The sequence below is a fragment of the Lineus longissimus genome, chromosome 6 (assembly GCF_910592395.1).
Source record: "Lineus longissimus chromosome 6, tnLinLong1.2, whole genome shotgun sequence".
Taxonomy (NCBI): Eukaryota; Metazoa; Nemertea; class Pilidiophora; order Heteronemertea; family Lineidae; genus Lineus; species Lineus longissimus.
In genome coordinates this window covers 3,528,692-3,546,273 of record NC_088313.1, presented here as the reverse complement: position 1 = coordinate 3,546,273, position 17,582 = coordinate 3,528,692, and the positions used below count along the sequence as shown (strand labels likewise).

Below are 17,582 nucleotides of genomic sequence, written 5' to 3'. Positions count from 1 at the left end.
CGAAAAGAAACATTTCGCATCCTCGAACAGTTTATTGGCGAAATTTGCCTCCCCTTTCGCCAATAAGGCGAACATTTTCTGACACGCCCAACCAGTAGGCAATCAAAGATTTATTATTTCCCAGGTTTAATAGAGATGAATGAAAACGGTGAGCGATTTATTGCTGTAACACGTTGCTATCAGAATTTTCAAAAAGTGAAAATGCGCCAAGAAAGATAGAAACTAAATACATGTAATAACGAAAGACAGTGACTGAGTAAGACGCGGTCTTACCTTCATTCGTCTCAATACGCAACTGGACAGGTCTTGTAGTGGGCATACATTTTACATCGTGATTTATAAACATCATCATCATTATATCTCGAGTGATAATATTGCGGAAAACTTTGCCTAACAATAGAGACTGCCCTGAAGGCCTGAATTCCTTTAAAGATAACGAGCTGAAAAAAACTTCGCGATTCCAATACATAGAAATTAAAAAAACCTTTAAGTAACCTGGTTGAGAAAACCAATATACGGTACTCTCCTCATTTATGAAACCACTTCCGGCAAAAATGGACGAAAACGTTACAATATATATTGAACAAAGAATAAAAAAATAACATATTCTTTATGATTCTCACTGCTTCAAGCAAACCTTGGCCGGAACCGATACGAGAACTTTTGATTTGTTGGCAGAGGGGATCGGAGAAACAGAGTTCCTGAAGAGCGGCCTCCAGCAACAACCAAGCTTATGAAAATGGATTTCGACTCACTGACAGATGACATTGGCAGGACTCTATGCCTGAAATAGCCTTTATCATCAAACTGCGGAAATATATGAGTATCATTGTGGGCCAGAGTATTGTAAGCAGCACATGACGCTTTGGATGGACATACATGTATTTCAGAGGCCGAAATGGAAGAGAGCACAAAGCCCAATAAAGGCTGCTCCGAGTCAGAGTATCCACTTACATCAACATCTTCAGCAATTTTAGACGCAACCATGCAAACAATGGGTTAATTCTTCACCAAACCGCATTTTTGTAAAGCGTTAAACACTTACTTGTATCACATGTGTTTCCTATTTTAAAAAACCCAAACAATAGAACGAATTTGTGTCTTTCGGACAAAATGATTTAATTTGAGTTGACAGTTTTGTAGCATATCGCCCCACTGCAAAACTGTTCACATTGGACATCACTATGGTGAGATCTTGCTTTCAAAGTCCACTAGCCGCTAACATGTTGTCTTAGTGGAGAGGGAGCTGCCGACTCAAGGAAACAAAAAGCCGGCGATAATCCGGGGAGGGACCGATGTCACTCTCTAGTCAAGGTCTACCTTTACCGGGCTCTCAAAACAGAGCCTCTCTGTAGCTTTCATGCCAGTGACAGAGTCGTTGGTGGCAGCATCTTGTGACACTGGGACAAATTCTCAGAGTTTACTTTGAGGTCACATCTGCCTGAGACAATACATGGTGACGGGACCTCCCTCAGTGACGGTGGAATCATGCACACATTACTACACCGTATTTACATGTATTACACTTATAGGTGCAACATGTAACAATTAAGAATTCTCTGTCATCATGTTGAGACTAATCAGGACACGTTCATGCGTGGCAGAAAATATCAGAGTGATTGGTATCTTAAAATGCAGTCCACCCAGAGCAAACAACAGATAACCAATGTTATTATCATCAAATAAGTTGACTAAACTGATCTGACATCATTCGGTTTACACAACTTGAGATAAGGAAGATCAACCTCCCACATACAAACGCACCCGTAAGAAGGCAAGCCCACAGACATTCCTGACATGTGGTTTCTGACCATCAAACGACCAAGTTTTCGCATGCGCTTTAAGATTAAGGGTTGCCGTTTCTGAGAGCTTCTCTCAATGTTTGGGATCGCTTCAGATACATTGCATATGGCCATTTTTCCTGTGTTTGTCCCTAAAAGGGACAACTTGGGCGTGGAATTTACCTAGCCAGGAGGATATAATACCCCTGCTTGACACCATGCGCCGCCACTTGTAGTATCGCATTAATGCTGATCCCTGATGACGACCTTTCACCAGGGTTGCGAGAGAGTTTGGACATTGCTTGTGATTTTCAGGCAGGCCCAATACATGTATTACATAGCCCCTTTCTGGTGCATTGTCTATTGCAGTTCAATGATTTTCAACGATCCTGTTTGGAGAACTGGCGGTCCTGCTGGAAGCTATTTTTCTATGAAAAACCAAAATATCTCATGCCCAAGTCGGCCCTTTAACAAAAAGTCATAGCTGTTTATTGTAAGGGAACACTCAAATAATGGGGAGCAACCAAAGATGTTACACTTGATCCTGTACTGAAACCATTGCACTCTTTTTGGTCATGACTCTCTTTTTATTATGAATTGTTTGGACGGATCGCGGGTTGTAAGTTGACCTCGAAATAAGACACTGATAAATCTTGGGCTCCCAGTTGACAGACATTTAGACATATCTTATCGCGGTTCGTACAAAATGCACTTGTAGTAGTTCTAGTCTCAAAATGAGGCCAGTCATAATTTTGCAGGCCTTTTTTGACCTATGCCGCACGGCATCTGGCTGATCTTCAGTGGATGTCGCTCTCTACTTATAGAAAAACTCACTTTATGTATATCAATGATACACTAGGTCTGGCTGTTTCCATGAACTTTTTAGAGCGAGACGAAGATAGACTTTCGAGAAATGGAATGTTGAGGATAAAATTTTAATCATTAGGTTTTTTTTCTTGTGTAAAGTACGAGAACTAAAGTAACTTAGTAGTCTTCTCGGCCTGCTGAATAGTTGCCTTATTACTCAATCTTAGAATACTCTTTTTTTTAAAGAGAAAAAATAAAAGGCTAAAGCCATTAACATGTCGATTTCACAGCAGTATTCATGGAAACTATTTATTTGTCATTTTACTTTCGTTGTGATTAGAGTTAGAGGCATTTGTAAATGTAAAGGATTATTACCCGAAAATAAATTTTCACCTAAATGCTAAGACATTGTATACCATGCTTCCTTTTACCTTAAATGCACCATTTTTGATTGAATTGTTAAACGGCATGCCATCATCAGTAACGAAAAGGACAGAGAATGGGGTAGTCTAATGCTGATCCTAAACGCAGGCCCAAGGAAAGAAAGCTAATTGGAACGAGACCGAGGTGTCTTTTGCCGCAAGGAACGCACTCGCAAACAATGTCGAAAATGCTTTGCTAGGAAGAAAACAGGGGCCTAGGCCTATAGCATGGTTCATCAAAAGATGTCAAAATCTGTCTGAGTTTTGTTGTCTGAATTGGATGTAAGCTGTACGGCTTTATTTGGCTCTTACTAATCACAGTAAAGGCCAATGGTGACTGACAGACGAAACTAAAATAGGCATTTAGCTAATGCAGCATAGTCACTGTTGTGCGCATGACAATGCCGTATGACTTTTTGAGAGGAGAAGCGAAAGGAAGATGTCCAACTTTCTGACAATATTTTGATAATAACTTAGTTATTAAGTGACATTAAAGGTAGTGCATTTATTTTCTCTTCCTCGAAGTCAGAAAACGTTTCAGTAACCCTTTAGAAGTAAATCCATTTCTATCTCACCAATCAATCTGGGTCACTTCGGTCACATGAGATGGCACATGCTAGCTGCTCCTCGGCCCTAGGGACGTATAATTTCCCAACAAAGGCCAACCCTGGTTGTTCAAATATCAGACAATTTAACATGAATTTGATAATTTCAAAATACTACATCATAAATTTCAATAATGCTGTTTTGTAGACTGTAGTACAAGTACTTTAAAAAAAGGGGGGGGGTAGCTATATCAAATCGTCAACAACTGCGTGTTTTCAAGTGGCTACTCTTGTTATTAAGTGGCTACTTCCTAAACACGACATATAACAAGATAAGACACCAAAGCGAAGGTAGACCTAAAGATTACCCGCTATATGTTTTTGAGGACTATATTTGTTCTAGTCTCTTAGGCCTATAGTTACAATACCTACTTTTTCAGGCAGAGTAGCCACTTGACAACACGATGTAGACCGTTGACCTAGCTTTTTTCTGCCTTTTGGCAAAGATGTGCACTGCTTTTTTGTAGATTAAGGGTCGTCACCAGAGGTGAGCAACATAAGGTCACGAGCAGAAACAAGCTAGCCAGACCATTTCACGATAAACTAGCCCGTCACCGACTTTAGAGGATTTCATACAGAAAACGCGGTATCTGAACAAAATGTTATATTCAATCTGAAAGTTCGAAGTTCGCAGTATCTTATAAATGCTTACTTAGCCCACGGACACTAGAGAGTGTCCGTGCTTAGCCATAATCGGACAATACACTTAACCAACCAGGAACGAGCCATTTAGGGCTGACAGCAAAATACTGACCAGTTTGCCCTCCCATTTTAGGCTTTTTCCCCGTGAAGGGTCATTTTCTCGTGAATGGACTCCAAGCTTACGACTGCCATCCTAACTCTCCTGCGTTTGCGTCACTGACCACTATCGATGTGAGTGATTTAGCGATCTGAAAACATTGCAGGGGAAGATGACAACTGCTAGCCTTGGTGGTCACTCTCTGCGCAAGTAAAATCCAAAAAGGTGGGTTGAGAGCTGAGGCCAGATTTTGATGGATTTTAGTAAAATCGGAAACTGATGGAAACTTACCAAATTTGTAATATAAAGAAAATGTACAGCTCGGGATCCGGCGTATCCTGAAGTGGCTGCTTTGCCTGAACAAATCCAAGTGACCGTAAAAACTCCTTCACATGTGCTTGTTCTGGTAACCCAACATTATCTGACCTCTGATACCAAGACGTCAGTTCCACTTATTATAGTAACCAAATATTAGCCCACTATTGGCCCGAGCATGCCGGAAGAATAAGGTCGGTTGTGGACGCGCTGCGCGTATCAGCAAATTCCACAGACATTCTGTAATTCCACAGACATTCTGTTTGTTGTTTGGCCGTCATAACATATATATGGAACTTTAGGACAGAAGGGGAGGGGTCATCCCTTGAGGACATCGATACCTTTTGCCCAGTGCAGCCTACTTTTCTCCGAAACGCCTCATTTCTGGAAACTAGATTGCAGACTTGATGTCAGACAAACAGACCTGCCTAGAGTCTCACGCCGACATTGGGGAACGAGGGACCGCTGGTAGGTGACCCGAGCTATTACACCATCGCGGCTCGAAAGTAGACTTGCTGAGGACGGGAAGAAGACGGTGGGGTACATAATATGCCATCGCGGAAGGAACAAACTGATGTCGTACACTTACATGTACATGTACAATGTTGGTAACCGGAACATGTCATACATGTATATATGTACATGTATCTTCAATGGGATGATTTTTATAACAACAACCTGTACACGCCTACTTGAGGATATCGATGAAAAAAAATGCATCAAGCAATTAGGGTGTTTTCTTAAATTCTCAAAATTGTTTTGACATAATTCGAATTGGTCGTTGTTGTTTGTATGTCATATCAAGTGTAAATTTACACTTGGTGACATATATCAATACTCACTTGAGATTTTGCGTTATCAAGTACACCCAGGCTATTGAATTAAGCTGCTCTTGATAGAAAAGAAAGAGCCAAGGCTATACCAGATAGAATGCCGTAAATTAAAATAGATATGCCCAATTTACCTCGCGTAGTGCATTCTTTGATGAACATGCATTTCGTTCAAAATACATGTGTGTTAAACTGCATGGTATGTCAACACATTGATTTCCAAAATTCATAACGCAGACACCATCAAAGGTCGATTAAAAGTTGCATTGAGCGCGTCAGTTAAACGAATGTTGACAGTATATACATGAATTGTTTTCATAAACCTGAATCTGTCTTCAATAGGCGTTTACTTTACTCTTAAGAGGTATATATAGGGGTCAATGTCTGAGGGGTCGTTTGTTCGACTGTTTGAGAAATCCACAAATTAGACATTGATAAATATATTGTTCCGAAGAAAGACAATGGTCATGCATATTTTATTCGAAGGATTTTGAAGTTTTCTTTTTTTTTGCAATCACCATGTCTTTCTCGATATTTTATTTTCGCGAAACAAGTTTAGTCACGAAATTGGTGATAAAATGAAACGCCCTCGAAATTAGCGGTTTACAGTAACTAGCCGATTCTGATGAATCATTCATTTTGTGACCAAGTCGATGACGATACATGTATCTAAACGATGATTTCCTTATAAATTCCTGCACGCTGCCTGGGCGTAAGTCGCCCTACGTTTGCATCAACTGATTGGAATGTCCGAGGGATGCTTAACGAAGACCGCCGCCAGTATTTTTGCACCAAATAAGGTTAACATTATCTGAAAACATGGGAGTTCCCCCCTGTTGCTGCTATGAAATCATAGCAAGGGCGAGGATACAAGGAGTTCCTTGATGTCGTTAGCACTGATTTGCGTCAGTCCGAATTTGGAATTTCTCTATATCGTTCTCGGCGCCGGAAGGCTGACACATTCATGGTCGATCCCGCATGAGAAGAAGCCAGGTCATGGACCCTTCCGGTTGTTTTCCTTGGCGCTGACCATCCTTCTCATCTATTTTGATGGTCAGCTAGTGTTATGTTGGGTCCCTTTTAAGAATAATGAAGAGTTAATCATTTTTATTGTTTATTTGCTCTTGAAGTTGAAAACACAGGAAGGAACCTGACTGTCTCAGCATCCTATAACTAGGCGTGCTCCTACGGGGGCGACCTAAAATAAGTCATGGGGTCATATGCCTGAGTATCGGGTGATCCAGAAAAACATTCATCAACAATATCACAACACTAGCTAGAAAATCTTGACTTCAAAATCGTCCGCCATTATCAATTACCCGTCTGAATAAGAAATGCTTATATACATGTACATGTACATATATAATCCTACAACCAAAGGAACTATCAGCGAAATTCCTTTTGTGTACATGTATTTAAAAGTCGTTATTTCTTCTCTTCATGTCAAAAAGGTTCCCTTCTCAACGTCATAAATCAGATATGCCCATCATTTTGCTTGTTTTGTAGTCCTAAAGCCTTAGAAGCATCCTCTACTCGACGAATATTTTTATCGACAATGTCCTTTAAAGCCGAGGAAATTCTTCGCCAATTCTAAGCTTCGCAGATCAACAAGTTAAAAAAACGACGTTACATAGTCCGCTGGCCTAATCTCAGAGCCCATTCGGCTTTATGAAACTAAACATTCTAAACCATGCTTTCTTGCATTCTAATACGAAAAGAAGACATTTTCACGAAAGTAGGTTATAGAGCGACAAGCATAAGCTTGGCTGGTTTTTGTTTCAAACCTCCACTGATATACGCCTACAGCGTGGTCCAGAAAGAAATATTGGTACAGCCGACACCATTGTGTTTGGTTACAAGTAAGAACACTGTAAAAGCAACTAGGGGCGCAGCTAGCGAGGGGAGGACGACACCAAAGTCACAAAAATTATTTTCTTGGCTGTGATTTTGGCCGCAAAATTTCAAAAAGTGTCATTAAGCACCTCCCCCAACATTGCCCAACAGCAAAAAGCTAGCTACCTTCCGGTCTGGTACGATGTTTCGTTTTTAGACTAGATTATGTGTTAACCTTACTTGTAGCTTTTGGCCACATTTTATCGCCACCCATGTTGTGTCTAGTGAGACAGCAAATGCACCAAGTTCCGTATCAATTCCTTATAACCGGAAGTGAGTCATGAAAAGAAAATCGGCTGGACCATTTTGCTCCAACACCAACTAGATCAGTTGCGTGATCGAGAAGCAAGAATTTTTTTGATACAACTGTACGTTGTCATCTCATATTATTTCAACTCGTTAACATCTCTCTTTACCTCGGTCTGCGATATGACCTGAAAGAATTATACAGTTTTTACTGTTTACAAGCCAGTAGGCCTACATACAAGATGTTTAGTAAACGGAATCAATTTTTTTGTGGTTCAAGGAACTGATACCGAAAATACATGCTCGTGACACATGAACATGACCAATGGACAGTGACAAGCGGCAATGTGAATCCTACATAAATCCGGTGAAAACAAGCGTCAGTGAACTGTTGCTATTGGTTTGGCTTCTCAAGTTGTCACGGAAGGCTACTCGGGTCACCAAAGAAAAACAATGCTCGCAACAACAACTACTATGCACAGCAAGGTGCATTCACACATGTAATGTAGGCCTACATGCACAGTCGAATTTTCTCAATCAGAGCAACTCTGAGCAGCAGCACTCGATTTTGCATACTAAACTTTTAGCGGTATGGCCTCGTCTGGAGGCCGAGCAATGTCAATACATTGAGGGTCAAGATACTGAATTGGTGAACTGCTTTTGCGCGGAGACTACCATTAATAGTCACACAGGAGCAGAGGCTTGACCTCTCTCAGCCATAAAAACCTGGAACACGAATGTTTTCTCTCTGTCCGGGGCCATACGGTCGTAAACACGGGTCTGGCGTATCTCCTTGCGCATTACCTGAACTCGAATCCGACTCTTAAAGACGTTGTCTCGTACCCGCTTGTGTTGGCCGCTCCCAGTGGCAGAGACTTGACAATAGGGTTAGAATCATCTTTCACATTAAAAAAAATTGACACGGAGTTGATTTGAACTGCATATTCTTTTTGTATTTCTCACCAAAAAGTACATGTAAATAGTAATTATCCAAAGTTGAAGGCAAAATCTCAGTCAAATGACATGTGGATGGCAATAAAAGTATTTTTCGACGCTTAAAGGGGGACGTCGTCCGTAATTACTGGCCCAGGAAAATAGAAAAAATTCAGTTTCATTGGCACACTGCAGTTATTATGCAAACGAATATGTTGAAACTAGCACTTGTATATCTGTCCACACTACGGTATTGTTGACATTTATATTACGTATTTACACGATTCGAATTTTTCAAATTCAATTAAAAGTTTCAAATATTTAACGAAGGCGTAGGCCTGTAAATGGACCCGGTGAAACCAAGTTATACTGAACCATAGGCCGATGAATTCTCACTGACTGAAAGGCAATCAGTGATATGAATAAAGACTAGCAAATGCCTTTACTTCAATTTTGTACAGAAAGGCCAAGTGTAAGTAGACAAAAGCATTTGCTAGTCTTTATTCATATCGCCCATTGTCTTGGTCGGCTTATTTCTGGCTGTACAAAAGAACGATTCGCAAGGTAAATGTACTTAGACGTATATACCGGTGTTATAAAAAGATTCATGTACTCTCAGAGACTATTCGCCAAGAGCATCTTTTAGTGCATTTTGAGATACATATTTTTGATACCCCTACCTCGTATACAAAACCCTGAGTGCGAAGACCGGGTGTTCCGACTCTTGGACACACCCGTACATGTGTTGCATAATTCTATAAAACAGATTTTATACAAGTTCAAAAAAGTTAACAACTTTCTATCAACGCCTTGTTTTTTAATATTCTATACCAATTTTACGCTGTAACACATCCCGCTATAGAGTGTATATTATGAAATTTATTACATAAGCAGCGGGGGGGGGGGTAGTTGATATAACGGCAATCGTCGATCGCAGTGCAGGCAAATGCACTCCGTCGGCAGTCGGGATAACAACCAATGGAAGGCGTGCTTTGATAACGAATACGGTGCTCTGATTGGGCGCTTTTTTTCTACCGCGACAATCGGTCCGAAGGGTATGGATTTCAGCAGGGGTTTGAAATAGCGAGAGGCGGAGTGTATCGAAAACCAATGGTTATGCCAGGATGCTTTTAGTGAATGAATGAATGAATGAAATTGTCATTTATATAGCGCCCGTATCACTGGAACAATGTTCACAGGCGCTCATAAGCTTGCACAAACAAATATGTTTTTAAGTCTCTGCGGAAAGTATTGACGTCCTGTGCAGCTCTCAGGGTGGACGGTAGTGAGTTCCACCCCTGAGGCGCAAGAATGGAAAAGGATCGTCCTCCGAAAGTTTTTAGTCTGTATTTGTTTTCCTTTAGAAGGTCCATAGATCCAGTGCCGTGTGGCTCTGTGCAGAATCGACATGATTGTATCGCACTTTTACAAATAAACGCACAAATATGTTTGTCGTTTTTGTATAACACAGGGACATCGCTATTAACCAATACATGATATGCAGGTGTTTCGTAGTTTATTCACGATCTGCCTTAATTTATTATAATACAGAGGATATGACATATAAAATATGTGTATATCTGTATAAGTTATCCGTTATATGATATTCAAATGCGAATATTCATGAATATTAACCTAACCGATGCAAGGTGTACACTATACCATCCGCCTACATTTATAAACATGTGTTCATGGTGTGGGAAAGTTGATTCATACAGGCGATGCAACATTACCATGGCCGTATCTTGATGAGGGGGGGGGGGTCAGGGAAAATGAATGGTCACACCAAAAACCTTGTTTTTCATGTACATGTAGATCTTTGCTTAAACGTAGTAACCTTCCCCCATACCTAGCGCAGGACACATTTAGAAATATCTTGACCACAAGACTTTGACAACCGTATACTTCCCAAGGATGAAGTGGTACAAAACACTCATTGGGAGGCATCTGGGTGATATAGGAATGAAAAAAAGCATTTGACTGGTTTTGTGGAGTACCAACAGCTCATTTCTTATTGAGTGATTATACTAAATGGAAGTTCCAATGATTCTGCGTACAGAAACCTACTACACTGGCGAACAGAGCTTCTTGGCGGCGATGTCGCCATTTCTCGAGGAGAACCATCGCGTTGTGCACGTGTAGTCAAAAATTACCTTGTAGGCTCATGCAATGTTATATAAAACCATCCCTTCTTTCTCACAGATTCGGACCACTGGTCCAAATTCCATAGAAATTGGAATTCCCACATGTACAATGTAAGTGATGAAGACTGCAGTAACGTTATTTGTCAGTTTTCTCAAAATCGGAACCATGCGTTACTGACCCGTCAGGGTTGCGATTTACATTTTTTGAATTATTCCCTAAATCGCCATTCACTACATCTTCCTCAGCAATAGCTGTTAATCCATTCTGGTCACTAGGACTTTCCAGCTCATGACTGTTATCAATCCCATTACGTTTCGTGTCAATGGAGGTCTCTATTCCGTTGGGCTGATACGACTTTCGTGCACCACCCTTAGATTTAGAATCACCCTGAATCAAGATAGGCTGCTTCTCATTTGTTTCTTCATTTGCATTACTGTCCTCCATCTTTCTACCTAACCTATTTATAGATTTCTTCCAAAACTCATACCATCTTCTCGACTCGGGGCTATCATCAGTAAGAATCACAAAGTTATTGTCATTTTTCGGATTCATTTTCCAAAACTCGTACCATTTTGGTTTCGGTTTATTTTCCTGGGGCAACATGGGCTGTTCCTCATCGCTTGGTTCCTTTACATCCTCTTTTTGGCGGAGTCTGTACCACTTTCGGATTCCATAAGCAAGCACGCAGCACATCACCAAAGTTGCACCCACAATGGTCCAAACGTTAGGAAACTCATTCAGGAAGATCATCTCCCAAATGAAAGCGAAGAGGAGGTCGGAGCTACGTAAGACACTGACTGATCCGGCGTTCTCCGTCTTTAGGGCGATCGTGAGACAGGATAGAGCACAGACCGAAAACCCTCCGACGCCGACCATGTAGGCCCAGCAGATCGGATCCTTTGGGATAGTCCATGCGCCAGCGATGTAGGCAAAGATCCCCGATTGTAGCATACCCCAGATCGAGTAGGTAAAAAGGATAGTCGCGAAGTGTACGTTTTTCAAACGTCTCAGTGCAATGTGGACAGAGGCGTGGAAAATAGACCCTGCTAGACCGCTCAGACTTGCCCACATCCGCGTTGTACTATCTTGGTGCTTTTCGCCGGGTTTCAAGGCTTTTGCCCCGAAAATGAAAGGTGGTTGCGCGATGAAAACAACGGCAACCAACATGATCATGGTAGAAATGATTTCAAATATCCCGCAGCTTTCTTTTAGTATAAAGAAAGCTAGAACTCCGACGAATACGGGTGAAGTCATGTAAATCACTGTTGCGTCGCCCAATGGCATGTTGTGCAGTGAAAAGTAGAGAAAGAGCATGGAGAAACATCCCAGGACGGCACGTATAAACAGATCCCTCCAGTTTTCCTTTTCCCCAATCCACGGCGCCTTGAGGTAAAGTATCAATGGTATGGTGAAGATGGTGATGACGGCAAAGCGGCTGAACGTCACCTCGAGAGGATGAAGCTCGTGGAGCTTGGCCACTAAGAGGGTCTGTGAGGAGAAGAAGAGCGCGGAGCCGACAGCGAGTACCAGTCCTATCCCAGGGCAGCCACATATCTTTTCCTTTATATTCATATTTCAATTGAGTCCAATCGGAATCAAATTAAAAAGTTCCTTGTTCTTTAGTACGTATTGTCCGCCTTTGGTTCACGATTCTGTTAGATCAAACTCCAGTAAATGTTCGAAAACTATTTCGAGTTGAAGAAACTCCTCCTCAAAAGCGATGAGAATCCTTGCCAATGCCAGAGGTATCAAAAATCCACCGAGAACACATATGGCACACACCCGGTCCCGCCACGTATGGACGAAACGGTAGAATGTTACAGCTGAAACAATTCCTTCTCCACATGTAATGGCGAACAGGTGTTCAGAATGTCCAAGAGTAACCCGTCCTCTACCACACGAAATCCTCGCTATTTAAGAAAGAATAGTGTTTTTCATATCGTTCTGGTCAAAGGTACTCAGGAATGTGACTAAATCATACAAAGAGATGATGGTGTTGCACAACACTACGTAGAGTCGGCCAAGAAACAGATTATAGCTCTGCTTTCACACTTTCAACTATGACACCTAGGACTGTGTATAACATTACTATTTGTGATCCCACTATTACTGTTATGTGAAAAGAGGTCAGCAGGGTACCTTTGGCCAGATCTATCTGAAAAACACTTTACCTGCAGTTGAATGTCACCATCTTCTTTTCCATGGGACTAACACATTTAAACGCAACATATGTGCATTTGATAATCTCCAGAGGAGTGTATGTAAAGGTTTATGCAAAATATGCTATGCCTCATCATTAACACGTGACGTGCCCAATTTTTCATGCATACTAATTGAAAATATATTATAATGTAATGGAATAGCGTCATCAGACCAGCACTTCAGATGGAGCGCACCTGTCCTTCAGGAATATGTCAAAACAATGACACGAGTGGTAAATTAGATCACTTAGTAGACACCTCTATATAAAGGCCAACCACTCTATTAGGGACAACGCAATCGGTCCAAAATTGGTCATTCACATTGAATTTGACTTCGCTAATCAAAACGCCTCTCAATTATTGAAGTACGTCCACTATTTGTCGGTACCTAGGGCGGCTTTACCTTATGTATGGTAGCGATATTAGGAAATGACCTCCAAAAAAGTGTGAGATCCCTAATTATGAAAGGGTGGATGTCGTCCTGGGTGCCGACAAATGGTACCCAGGTTCGAGATCGACTGGACAATAAGCACCCTGGGTGCCATTACACTAGACAAACAGCACCCAGCTTCTTCTTCCACACTTTTCCTATACCTACAACCGAGGTTGGCCCCAGGCTCACGGAGGTCACGTGTCACGATAACCATCATTTTGCAAGATGGCGACCGTCCCTGTTTCCAACCGCGCTCTAAAAACCTTTCTTTCATCAATTCCATCTTATTCAAACGGGGTATTCGTCTCTAAGGGGAGAGAGATAAAAAACCTATAGGCCTAAACGCGTTTTTTTCTGTTTATCTGTTCTTTTTATTTCGCGCACTGCTAATGCCGCGAGTACCGCGGCGCGAGATAAAACGAGATTGCAAGAAACGTCCTCGTCCCTAAGATCCGTAAGCCAGGCAAAAAGAAGCTGGGTGCTGTTTGTCTAGTGTAATGGCACCCAGGGTGCTAATTGTCCAGTCGATCTCGAACCTGGGTACCATTTGTCGGCACCCAGGACGACATCCACCCTTTCAGCCAAACTACAAAGACATTATGATACATTGCGATACATGGGGTATTGTATACATTGCAATACATAATCTAATGCATTGTAATACATATGTAATGTATTGTTAGCGGATCCATATCCATTGCAGGGAGGAGTCCAGTAGACAGAATGTTCTGTTTTTGAAGTATGATAATAGGCTGTAAGAAATCCACACAAATGACCCTGGATGCATTTGGATGCAGTTACGCATTCTGCATGTACCCTTCGAGTAACAAGACTCTTAAGATGTACCGTACAGATTTCATCCTTGAACCAATCTACTTGCCGTCCCTGAAGGCAAAGGACTCCGACTAATTTTGATGCCCGACTTCCTTCTGCATGTTTCTGTTTGGTCGGATAAGCCGAGCTGGAGGTGATACGTGATCGGCCAGGGCCCGGTTGTTCAAAACAAGTTTTGTCACTAACGCCGACGTTAGCTCAACCTGGCGTCAAGCCTAGGGGCTTTAAACTGAAGGAGATAACGGTAAGTTGAAAGTTCGCGCCAGCGATAGTGACAAAATTGGTTTTGAACAAGCAGGCTTTGGCTTTGAGAAGGATACTTGAACTGGACAGCATGGACTCAAACATTTCAGACACATTGTATTGATTATGAAGAATATAAAGATCAACTTGCCATTTGATTACGTCGACCAGAGAAAGTTTCTCGACCTCGTTCTTGTTCTCGGATCCAAATCTAAACCTCTCTATTATCCGTGCAGGTTGACCTACGTGATCCATCACTATCATGGGATTAGGAATCGAGGATTTCCTCTGATCTTAGTGTACATCACATGACACATTTTGCAAGGAAATGAGCAAATGGACCAGCGGAATGCAGCCGGTCATTGCGATTCCAGTTTCCATTACAACATGCTTATAATTGAAAACACCAATGCTGCTACATGTACATATCAACATGATCGGCCAAGCTTAATATTTTCATGCAATGCAGAGCGCCAAAAGTATGTCTACATTTTGCTGAAAAAGAAATATTTACAAAGTCTAATCACCCATTAGATAATATGAAGACTGATATGTAATAACAATTTATTTTTACCAATTAGTGAGAATATTGATGAAAATCAGTTAAGCTCTGTACACACTGACAACATTTTGGGAAACATGTTGGCCAACATGTTGTCCAGGTGAGATGTTATCGAAAATGTTGGCAGTGTGTACAGTTCGGAAACCGATCAATTTTGTTGCCGAGTGTTGTCGAGTTTTATCCAATCAGAAATAGGCCACAAATCACATGATCTACCTGAAGCCATGTGATGTAGTCAAAATAGCAGCCTCCAGCATGGAATGGTTATTGAGTGAAGTGGAACAACTTATCGCAGTATGGGAAAGTTGTGCCTGTTTATGGGATGACAGTAGACAGGAGACACTGGTAGGCCCAATGCTGGTCTCTCATATATATCCATGGTCTTGTCCACACTCTTTTCTCATCTTTATGTCTTCTTTGCCGTCTTTCAATCAGGATACGTAAAATTATGGCAGAGCCCCCTACAATACATCTTCTTCTCTTGGAATCTTCCATTGTTTATGAATTTCCGTCCAAAATCCTCATTTTCTCAGAAACTTTCGATAACAAGTTGCCTAACATGTTGTCGAATGTTGTCATGTGTATACAGGGCCAAATTTTTGTTGCCCATGTGTGTTGCCGAGATGTTTCCGAAAATGTTACCGAAAATGTTGTCAGTGTGTACAGAGCCTGCCATTGCCGACATCATTGGCGCCAAAAACTATTTCTTTTGACCCTGTTGACCTCGCTTCTAAACATTTTGTTTTTAAACCATTCAAACATTTAAATCAACTGCAAACATTTTCAATAAAATCACCGAGCTATATATATACGATATATTAAGAAATATCTATAGTAATATTGAGTTATACGGTTACCTTGGAACTATTTGCACCCAATTACTCTTCCGCCAGTATGACCTAGCCACAATCATGGCGCGTACCCTAAGGCCTATCTTCAGATTGCCGAATATCTCACGTCAAACATGAACGCCCTGATAGCTCAGCGGTTAGAGCGCTGCGCTTTGGATTGGGTGGTCACGGGATCGAACCCCGGCGAATGTATTTCTTTCGTTTTTTTAAAAGGTCTGCTTTCCCATTTTCATCCATGAACGTTTATCAGGCGCGGATTCGAATTAGATTCAAACCCTGGCGAATCTTATATCGTTTTTTTAAAAAGCTTTCTTTCTACTTTCATCCATGAACGTTTTATATCAGGCGCGTATCCAAGGGGGTGCACCAGAGGCATGCCCCCTGATTGTTATAGAATCTTTGAAATTGACCATGAAATTTTGGAACCCACCTGTAGTGCAGCAATTTTTATGAGAAATGCAGTGCACACTCCCTCTTCTTCCAGTTCCTGGATCCACCAGCGCTCTTAAACATCATCATTATTATCATTATCAATATCATCATGAAGAAAACCCCTTCACCCGCGAACTTTTCAAGCTGAAGTACACACTGATGCCAGGTTTTCGAGCACTCCAGGGAATGGTTTGACTATCAGTCGGCGGAGCTTTCTAAATGCAATTGCCCTGTGCATCCGCACTTTCGGCTTCCAAAAGAATCGACTCGAATCTTAATTCAAATCTGCCATTGCCGACATCATTGGCGCCAAAAACTATTTCTTTTGACCCTGTTGACCTCGCTTCTAAAAATTTTGTTTTTAAACCATTCAAACATTTAAATCAACTGCAAACATTTTCAATAAAATCACCGAGCTATATATATACGATATATTAAGAAATATCTATAGTAATATTGAGTTATACGGTTACCCTGGAACTATTTGCACCCAATTACTCTTCCGCCAGCGTGACCTAGCCACAATCATGGCGCCTACCCTAAGGCCTGTCTTCAGATTGCCGAATATCTCACGTCAAACATGAACGCCCTGATAGCTCAGCGGTTAGAGCGCTGCGCTTTAGATTGGGTGGTCACGGTTTCGAATCCCGGCGAATGTATTTTTTCGTTTTTTTAAAAGGTCTTCTTTCCATTTTTCATCCATGAACGTTTATCAGGCGCGGATTCGAATTAGATTCAAACCCTGGCGAATCTTATTTTTCGTCTTTTTTTAAAAGCTTTCTTTCTATTTTTCGTCCATCCGCGCCTGATAAACGTTCATTGATGAAAAATGGAAAGAAGACCTTTTAAAAAAACGAAAAAAATACATTCGCCGGGATTCGAACCCGTGAACACCCAATCTAAGGCGCAACGCTCTAACCGCTGAGCTATCAGGGCGTTCATGTTTGACGTGAGATATTCGGCATTCTGAAGACAGGCCTTAGGGTACGCGCCATGATTGTGGCTAGGTCACGCTGGCGGAAGAGTAATTGGGTACAAATAGTTCCAAGGTAACCGTATAACTCAATATTACTATAGATATTTCTTAATATATCGTATATATATAGCTCGGTGATTTTATTGAGAATATTTGCAGTTGATTTAAATGTTTGAATGGTTTAAAACAAAATTTTTTGAAGCGAGGTCAACAGGGTCAAAAGAAATAGTTTTTGGCGCCAATGATGTCGGCATTAGTCGCGCTTTGTTACTGGCGTCCAGCCTAAAGAGAAATCTGGGGAAAATAGACCCAGAGGTCAGAAAGGCAAGTTTCG

The 17,582-nt window shown here is 41.4% G+C and overlaps 2 protein-coding genes across 3 annotated transcripts in view; both read right to left on the bottom strand.

Moving 5' to 3' along the window:
* LOC135489326 (terepressin/terephysin-like) overlaps positions 1 to 17,582 on the bottom strand; it is a 56,709-nt gene that overhangs the window by 8,616 nt on the left and 30,511 nt on the right. The window lies entirely within an intron of this gene.
* Positions 9,197 to 12,963, bottom strand: LOC135489282 (solute carrier family 35 member G1-like). 2 transcript variants are annotated; one of them, XM_064774567.1, is made up of 2 exons: positions 12,888 to 12,963; positions 9,197 to 12,626 (listed from the first exon to the last, which is right to left on the bottom strand). In XM_064774567.1, the coding sequence occupies exon 2, from the start codon at positions 12,286 to 12,288 to the stop codon at positions 10,852 to 10,854; it is 1,437 nt and encodes a 478-aa protein (XP_064630637.1). In that variant the 5' UTR covers positions 12,289 to 12,626; positions 12,888 to 12,963; the 3' UTR covers positions 9,197 to 10,851. The 2 variants fall into 2 exon arrangements, with proteins under 2 accessions (XP_064630637.1, XP_064630639.1); XM_064774569.1 differs by having other exon boundaries at positions 12,856 to 12,906.

Bases quoted from the DNA above. Each gene is read 5' to 3' on its own strand.
- LOC135489282 (XM_064774567.1), bottom strand. From the start codon at position 12,288: ATGAATATAAAGGAAAAGATATGTGGCTGCCCTGGGATAGGACTGGTA.